This window comes from Perca fluviatilis, chromosome 15 (assembly GCF_010015445.1).
Source record: "Perca fluviatilis chromosome 15, GENO_Pfluv_1.0, whole genome shotgun sequence".
Classification (NCBI taxonomy): domain Eukaryota; kingdom Metazoa; phylum Chordata; class Actinopteri; order Perciformes; family Percidae; genus Perca; species Perca fluviatilis.
Window position 1 is genome coordinate 11,318,844 of NC_053126.1, and position 9,404 is coordinate 11,328,247.

General features: G+C 40.8%; 1 protein-coding gene across 1 annotated transcript; it reads left to right on the forward strand.

The window, feature by feature from the left end:
- Positions 1–405: 405 nt before the first annotated feature.
- nup85 (nucleoporin 85) lies at positions 406–9,370 on the forward strand. The gene is made up of 19 exons (XM_039823756.1): positions 406–585; positions 1,136–1,226; positions 1,332–1,488; positions 1,616–1,686; positions 1,770–1,813; positions 1,997–2,066; positions 2,344–2,465; positions 2,552–2,686; positions 2,979–3,101; positions 3,280–3,411; positions 3,650–3,756; positions 3,877–3,960; positions 4,138–4,203; positions 4,521–4,672; positions 4,779–4,896; positions 5,313–5,413; positions 7,020–7,171; positions 7,911–8,012; positions 9,166–9,370. Exons 1-19 carry the CDS (start codon positions 553–555, stop codon positions 9,262–9,264), a joined length of 1,959 nt encoding a protein of 652 aa, XP_039679690.1. The 5' UTR covers positions 406–552; the 3' UTR covers positions 9,265–9,370.
- The last annotated feature ends 34 nt before the right edge of the window (positions 9,371–9,404 follow it).

Here is a 9,404-nt window from a genome sequence, read left to right on the forward strand (position 1 = left end):
CCCCCCATCTTTTTCTTCTATTGTTTTGTAACTTGTAACTTGAATCCCTGCGGCCATCTTGTTTTTCTGTCTGATGATGAAGATGCACTAACGCTGTATTATTTGAATATTTAAATATAAATAAACTGTGTATTTGCATACATCAAATCAAAAACACTGATTCTTTACATAATCTAGTGGAAATATGTGTGTTTGTGTGTGGATTATATAAAGAACATATTTTGAGAAATCATTGGTTCCCTATATTGTATCTGAACCCAGTTCCTCAGAGCTTAAGACGTATTGATTATATGTTATTAACAGATTTATTAATTGTGTAATTTGTTGTTATCTATCTGTAAATAAAAACCACATGACCTGCCAAACAACAGATAGAAGCACAGGCAGGAGGAAGGCCAGCCCTTCCGTGACGTCATCACACCTGCGCCAGGGCTTTCGAATCGACTGAGGCGCGTAAGCAGCACTGCACCTGTAGTTCATGGCGTGGAGTGTTTATAACTGAATAGTTCAGTAGTCATTTATACGTTATTGCTTCGATAATATTGTTCCCTGATGGAGGAGTTAGACGTTGAGCCGGCAATCACCGTAAGTAACTGCTGTAGTTTAGTTTTCTCTCTTTACTCCCTCGGAATAGCATTGCTAACAAGCTAACTGTCTAATCTAACGTTAGCTAAATTGAATTATGATGTGAACACAGAAAGTCTCATAACGTGTGTTACACACAAGTTTAATAATAGAAACACATACGTCTTAAAACATTTTAAAAGTACTAAGAACTTAATAGATAACGTTACAATTATAAACAAATACCGTTAGAAAGTATTCTTAACTAAATCGCTGGCTAATTAAATTAAGGTTAGTAGTATTTTGGTTATGGGCAGAGTGTAAGTACAATTTAAGATAATGAAACGTTGAAAATTTGGCTTGACTGCAAAACAATAAAGTAATAAATAATGTTCGACAAGTCTATTAAATTCTCAATGAAGTTGCAATGTCTCATTGGAAAAAGAGAGCTACTTCATGTTAAAAAGAAAACAAAAGACAATTTGAGTCTATATTTAATTTCAATCTTTCCATCAGCTGTTTTAGTGGATGATTTCATTTTAATGACCCTGTCTCTCTTCTTTAAATGCAGAATATTCCTGCAGCCAGTGATGGGAAGCATTTGGGATTTGCATGGGGTCCAGGTGATATCCTTGCCTATGAGACCCTTTACATGGCATCAAGTATGTGTAGATGTCGACACAAGCCCCTCTCTGTGTTTTCACACTCCTGCTGTCTCTCTCTTACCTAATGTCACTCTGTTATCACCTTCTGACCTGTATCTTCAGGTGCTAAAGGATCAAGCTGCTCCTTCATCCATGAGGTCAGAAAAGATGAGGACATATATTCCCCCATTTTACGCAAACTCTTCAATGAGTCACATCACATCTTTGTTGGCCTGCAGACAATTAGAGAGGACCTCCCCAGCAAGAACAAGAAAACCCAGTAAGGCCATCTGATGGCTCTCTTCCTGTGCACGTGTTACTGTATTCCTTTTTCAGTGACAAAAGGGCAGATGAAGCATCTGCAGAAATGGTTGCATATCATGATTTGTCTTTGTCTTGCTCCTTAGATTTGTCAGCATTAGTAAAAACTATAGATCTGTGATAAGAGCCTGTATGGAGGAGCTTCAGCAAGTTGCAGGTCAGAATTTTGAAATTTTAATATTTTAGTTTCAGTGTGATTACTTGAAGATAATAAAGTTTGCATTTATCTCTTTTTTGCAGTTTCTACAAAAGTTGCAGAAGTGGCCACGCAATATGGAAATCAGGTATGTACTTCTACTGTATGTCTATCAGTGCCACAACATGCAGAGACATTACATCCTTATATTAAAAGTAGACTAATACATATACAGATGCCATCTGTGTATTAGTTCCTGAACTGAATTATTGCCTAGAGCTATGCAATCATTGACACGGTCCCATCCTCAGCCTCTGTTTTGGTGTTACAGGTGTCCATTCTGTTGGCTATAGAACTTATCTGGAATCTGTGTGAAGTGCTGTTCATCGATGCTGCTCCTGGTTAGAGTTTGACTTTTTTGTTTATAGTTAATCTCTCTTTTGTATCTTTGAATACATTTTATAATTATTATTAAAGATGTGGAGGCTATCAAAACACCCAAACGTGTGTGTGTGTGTGTGTGTGTGTGTGTGTGTGTGTGTGTGTGTGTGTGTGTGTGTGTGTGTGTGTGTGTGTGTGTGTGTGTGTGTGTGTGTGTGTGTGTGTGTGTGTGTGTGTGTGTGTGTGTGTGTGTGTGTGTGTGTGTGTGTGTGTGTGTGTGTGTGTGTGTTCGTTCAGCGGGTCCCCTGTTGCTCCACCTCCTAGACTGGGTCAGGTTACACAAGGGTGATGTGGATGAGAAGGCCAGAGAAGTGCTGCAGAGCGAGAGTCCTGCCGAGCACCACGACTACTGGGATGTGGTAGGTGCAACACACACACGTTATGTCTTTGAAACTATTTAAGCTATATGTTTTATTCTCGCATGTTTTGTGTCTGGACTGTGCAGGTGGTGAGTTATGTGCTGCAGGGCAGGTTTGAAGAAGCCAGACAGATGCTGGTGAAGCAGGCCACCCTACAGCCTGCTGCCAGGAACATGTATAAGCTGATGGACACTCTTCTCAGCAAGATGCCCTTCTACAATGTAAAATTATCTTTCAGTGGTTTATCTCATTGTGTAGCTTTAGTCTGCCTTGGTAATATGGTATTTGCATGATATTTTATATTGTTGACAGCCAGAAGGTGTTTACACAGAAGTTGTTCAACCTTCCCGACACACAAGTTCCTGACTAGCACTCCTCCCTTGCTCCTCAGATATTATACAAACATACTATTTATGTCCATAATGCGCAATTCAATTTAAATATACAGTACATCCGCTCATGAACCAACCAATGGAGGCTTTCACCTTTTTAACTTTCTATGATAATCCTCAGCCTGGTGGCACCCAGACGCTGACAGAGTTTGATGTGAAGTGGAGACACTGGCATGAGGAGGTGGACCGCTGCCTGCAGGACAACTCATTTGCCAGCAACCAACATCTGGAGATCATCTGCAAGGTCAGTGGCCTCAGAAGCCCTAGCTGCTGTCCATCCACTGTACAGAATGTACACAATATGTCAAATAAAAAAAAAAAGATACTGTAGATTCATTGAGAAGTCTAGTTTAAGACTTTAAATCATGACATTAGTCACATTAATCCAACACCTTTTCCCACCCTTTTTCGTGTAATTTTAGATCCTAGTTGGGGATGAAGACACTTTGCTGGAGCACAAGGAGCTACTGAGCACCTGGTACCACTTCCTGGTCACTAGACTGCTCTTCTGCCACCCCACCGTTAAACCCACTGAGTTACACTACTATGCACAGGTACACTACACTAACTGCTGCTGCACCACTCAGCATTCATGTACACTGCTACCATGTTCCTGTTATTTACTTTGTGTGTGTGTGTGTGTGTGTGTGTGTGTGTGTGTGTGTGTGTGTGTGTGTGTGTGTGTGTGTGTGTGTGTGTGTGTGTGTGTGTGTGTGTGTGTGTGTGTGTGTGTGTGTGTGTGTGTGTGTGTGTGTGTGTGTGTGTGTGTGTGTGTGTGTGTGTGTGGGGCAGTCTTGCATGACGATGTTTCTGGACTTAAGGAGTGTCCCAGAGCCCCTGGACAGCATCTTACTGGCTGCCTTTGAGTTTGACATCCATCAGGTCATCAAGGACTGCAGGTAACATGCAGAATTACATTGATCTATAAATGCATATATACAGTACATACAAGCCACATGGATGTTTATGCCTCCAGTCTATAAACTCTTTCCGAATTTCTCCACCGTGTGTCTCTTCAGCATTGCTCTCAACAACTGGTGGTTTGTGGCCCATTTGACAGATCTGTTGGATCATTGCAAACTCCTCCAGTCTCACAATCTACAGTAAGGACTCGTTTATACATTTATAATCTGGAGATAACAAGATTACACACTTTATTCATCTAATATTTACTGTGTGTGTGTGTGTGTGTGTGTGTGTGTGTGTGTGTGTGTGTGTGTGTGTGTGTGTGTGTGTGTGTGTGTGTGTGTGTGTGTGTGTGTGTGTGTGTGTGTGTGTAGCTTTGGCTCCAACTTGAGAGAGTTTCTGCTGTTAGAATATGCTTCTGGTCTCTTCACTCATCACAGGTATGATTATCTAAGTATGCTAATTATCCGTATTGTTTGGGGATCCTGTTAACAAGTGTATTTAATTGCTGTGTTCATTTGAAGGTTTAGATTTACACAAAGTATTGAAACACGTGGCTTTGGATCGGCAAATTATGACATTTTTATTATTTATATTTTTATGATTACTCTATTACTCTGTAATTTACTCTGTTTATTAAGTCAGTGCCCTAGAAGGTGTCAGCTCAGTTTAAACAGGAGACAGCAACATCACAATATTTTAGTTTGCTTCTACAAATGCCTCATCTTATAGGATGTTTTCGTTTGTGTGTGTTTAGTCTGTGGCAGTTGGCCGTGGACTACTTTGACAACTGCCCAGAGTTTGGCCATGTCTATCTGGAGCTGCAGATTGAGCGTGTACCTTTAGACACGGAGCGCAAAGCCCTCAAGGTGCTCAGGATCTGTGAGCAGAGGCAAATGTCGGAGCAAGGTAGCACATTCTTTCTCTTGTATCCACCTGTCTTAGACAAACACATAGTCATGTGTTTTTCCAATGCGGTAGGGACTTAAACCTTTAATTTCTTTTCCTCATCCAGTGCGGAGTATCTGTAAGATCATGGCTATGCGGGCCCTGAGGAACAACAGACTGGGCTCCGCTCTCTCCTGGAGCATCAGGGCCAAAGATGCTGCCTTTGCCACCCTCATTTCAGAGAGGTTAGTTCCCTTAACTGCACACTTATTCTTAAAGATGTTTCCCAACACGGTCTGTGCTATGAAAAAGGCCTTTTTAAACGTCTTTCTTATTATGTGTAGTTATGTATTTATTTATTTATTTATTTTTTTGCTACCACGACAGAACCAGTTGCCCCTCTGGAACAAATAAAGGTCTTGAACTTGATTCTGTAATATTAAACAAGGCCACACTCTTGTATCCTTCTCTTGTGAGATGTTACGGTCTTAGTTGAACACCCCTAAAGACAACAAAAAGCTCATCACTTTATATTTGTCAGATCTGACCATTTGATATACAGTATTGTATTCTGGGGAGGCCTTTTACACAACAGAACAAAAGTAGCTTGAAAAATTACACGTGGTTTGTGATTTTAAATTGCAGCTTGTGTTTGTGACAGGTTTCTACAGGATTACTGTGCCAGAGGGACCTTCTCTGATTTGGACCTGATAGACAACTTGGGTCCAGCAATGCTGCTCAGCGACAGGCTCACTTTCCTTGGTATGAACAAGGAACACACACACACACACACACACACACACCCACACCAACACAACACAACACAACACAACACAACACAACAGTTTTCCTTATAGTCTCTTTTAGGCAGTCCCATGAGACTCCGACACAGAGACACGTGTGCACCGAGATATAAATACTGCTTACAGTTGTTTTCGATTGCTAAACGACAGTGGGCACAACTGAAAACCCCATGGGAAAAACTCAAACTACAGTCTGCATTACCAACAGTCACCTGAACTTAACAGTTCACATCACCTGCAAAACTCATTCAAAGCAACACAACTCTTAACACATGTCTCAAAACAGGCTCAGTGCAGCCAAACACTATGAACAAGCCTCACTGAGATAACACACACTGTCACTCAGAACACACTGAGAGTAAAAACACTAGCATCAAACACCAATATAGAAAACTTTTCATCTTTACAGTTTGAACAATTTGAGTGACTTCACATTACTCTACTAATTTTACGTAAGGTAAACAAGAAGGAATGAAAAGCAGCAGTTTGCTTCAATATAGTATGTAGTCTCTAGTCGTTTATGGAATTACTGGAAAAAACTAAAGGTACATAACAGTAACAAAGAATAGTGCGACTACTGTAATCCTGCCTCTTTCCAGCATCATGTGGCAAGTTTTCTTCATTACATTGGATGTCTGCAACATCTCTATGTGGTGTTTCCATTGCTTTCACCTCCATTATTTTCTGAAAAACTATTGTAAAGATATAGTGTTTTTCACTTTTTTTATAGCTGTGTACATAACCTCAGACATCTTACCTGGATATATTGGTATCTTTGCTCTTTTACCTGTTTCTCTCAAACGGTACAGTGTATAATTGTTTCATTCTTATTTGTTGTTTGTATACAAAAAAAGGCTTTCTGAGCTTTCTCTATATAAATACTGTATATGTTCACTAACTAGTCTAAAACAAGACACCTGCTTAGGCTTTCAGCTAAAATTCCAATCAGCAGTGTTTGATAGGCACCAGACTGGAATCTATTCTGTTTTGAATGTGTGGTTAACAGTTTTGACAGCAGTGTGTTAGCATTTGAACAAAGTGCTGTAAATCCACAGTGTTGTGCAGGTTGTGGTTAAAGTCATGGGATAAGTGTGTAGAGTTTAGAAAACTGTGTTCAAGCGATGAAAAACGAACTAGAGTTTGGTCCACATGAACTGCTGCTGTGCAGACTGTGGTTCGAGTTTTGTGACTCCAGTTGTGCCCACTGTCGTTTAGCAATCGAAAAAAACTGTAATGCAACAGCGTGATATACTGGAATATCAGTGAAAAAAAGATGAACCATTCATAAAAACCTTCTTAAGAAAGAAGTACAGCACATTTAAAGAATGGCTTTTCTTTAAAGGAGGAGCAAAGACAAAAAAAACCAACCATTTTAATAAAAACAGGTTAGTTAGTAAATAAGAGTTAACAATTCATGCACATGAAAGGTAACCCCATACAAAGTTATCAAATTGCACTATATTACTGTGTGATAACATCTATGTGAGCATTCGCTTGGTAGTGTTCAAAGTATTGGCATGAGCCAGTGTTGTAGTCTGAAAACTTTGCTCTCTTTTCATTCCTAGTGAAGTACCGTGAGTTCCACAAGCTGTACGAAGAGAAACACTTCAGTGAGGCGGCCAAGCTGCTCCTCTCCCTCATTACGGCCAAGATCGCTCCCCGAAGCTTCTGGATGACTCTGCTGACCGACGCCCTGCCGCTGCTGGAGCAGAAAGAGGTCAGTCACAGTGCACACTGTGCTACTATACTGTGAATGATGATCTGTTTAAGATGTATTTGTATTTTCTTCGGACAAATTGATTGTGAAAAGGCTGCCTTTCTCCCATTTCCCTAGCCTATGTTCCCAAAATTACAACGTTTGTGTCGGCTTAATCCTTAATTTCAGTGTAATGTTGTAGTTGTAGTCTTGCTACTTTATCATTTGACATAAGCTTAGAAGGTAGATCAGCTGCTCACCAGCTTAATCAAGGAGAGTGTATGCAGGTTTGCTGCATACACTCAGGGACTGGGCACTCCTAAGGTGTAGAACAATAACTAAGATAGTTCTGGAGTAAATTACATTTTTATAATATTTGGGGTGCCTATTGTTGTGGGTGCACATATATGTATACATAGTAATGTCAGCAGTAACTGATCTAATTGTAATGATGTTTTAGAAAAAATCGCTATTTTATACCACTAACAAGGCTCAAAATAGCACCACACTTGAACTGTAGCAAGTTTAACAAGTCTAATCATGATCATGCATTTCCAATTACTAGTCTCAAGACTAAATCTCAGATTGGATCATGCTTTTCTTTTGCATATATGTGTCTAAATTAATTTCATAAAAGTATACTTATGTTTGATATGGAGACACCGAAAGAATGAACAAAAAAAGGAACTTCAATGCTCACAAAGAAGTTGTTATGTGGACTGTTTTAACTTAAAGGTGGCTTTGTTTGTTGAATTTTTAGGTGATCTTCTCAGCAGACCAAACCCATGAGCTGATGTTCTGTTTAGAGGAGCTCACTTCCTCACTGAACACCACAGCTCCCGGCACAGACGGGACCATGCAGGTACGCATCTCCTCCTGGTGGTGGTGGTGTTCGGATGCTGTTCATCGTTTGCATAAGAGACTCGCTTTTGTTGCAATAGGTGCAATATTCTGTTCCCCAGTGTAATTTGGGATAGTGTAGTAAATTTGGTGCTACTGTCCAAATGAAGGTATGTAAAAGCAGGCAAGTCTTTTCCACTTGTAGAGAACAATTAAACCCTGATGCATCGCTTGGCTTGTAATACACAGGGCCCTGTCTTGCACCCGGTGCGGTGCACAGCCAGAGGAGAGTCTTTGCTATTTTAAGACCGTCCAGCACCCACGTTGTTTAAATAGCAAATGCACCTGCACCCATCTGTGCGCCCATGGGCGTGCTGGCCTTACAAGGGAGGATTGTTCAGGTGAATTCTTGGCGTATTGCTATCTTGAGGCAGCGGGAAGTGATCGTGCCATTGACAACAAAAACCTGGTCTAAAGTCAATAGCGCAGCATTTCATTGTTATTTTAACAGCTCATTAGTAAAATGCGCCTAGGTTTATGCACAGCGTGCACACTATGCTTGTTACACACACACAGGGAAGCGCAGCAGCACACAAACATGCAAAAGATTACAAATAAAAATATTACGGTGCAAAGCCGCCATCATAATAGCAATGCGCCAAGGTACAAACGCGCCTGGCTTTTAAAGGGAATGGAAGTTGACACTCACTGAAGTTGACACTGTTGCCCAAAACACACCTATGAATTAATGAAGACACTAAGGACAACCCTTTTGAACCATGCGCCCGGTGCACGGACCCTTTTTTCCGCTGTCCAACTAGGAAAAGTTTGAGCACACCTGCGCCGTGGGCTTAGATCGTTAAAATAGGGCCCACAGACTCAAACCCTGCTGTTGTGCATTTCTTCTACAGCTGCGATACAAGGATCCGCCTTAATGGGGCGGCCTCTAGCTCCCCCAGTAAGAGCGTTCGCCCCATGTTGGCTGAATCCTGCAGCGGTGCGGGTTCAAATCCGACCTGCGGCCCTTTGCTGCGTGTCATCCCCCATCTCTCTCCCACTTTTCTGTCTATCCACTATCACTATAATAAAGGGAAAAGCCCCAAAAAAGGATCCACCTTAATGTTCAAAAAATACAATCCTCTACACTTCTTATAAGAGTGCATTTGTCATTTCAGGATGAAGACATAGAGCAGACCAAAGTGGAGCTCCTGAGACTTGCTCTGGCCAGGAATCTGGCTATGGCTATAGTCAAAGAGGGAACTGTGGAAGCATGAATGGTGACATTAAGAAGAAAAGCTCTTCTTTTGCATTTTTGTATTGTATATAAAGTTCAAGTAATCAAAATGTGCTCTTTGATAATAAAACACTTTTCACGATGTACATTGTTGTAAAATCTGACTTTTAAGTAAGTTAA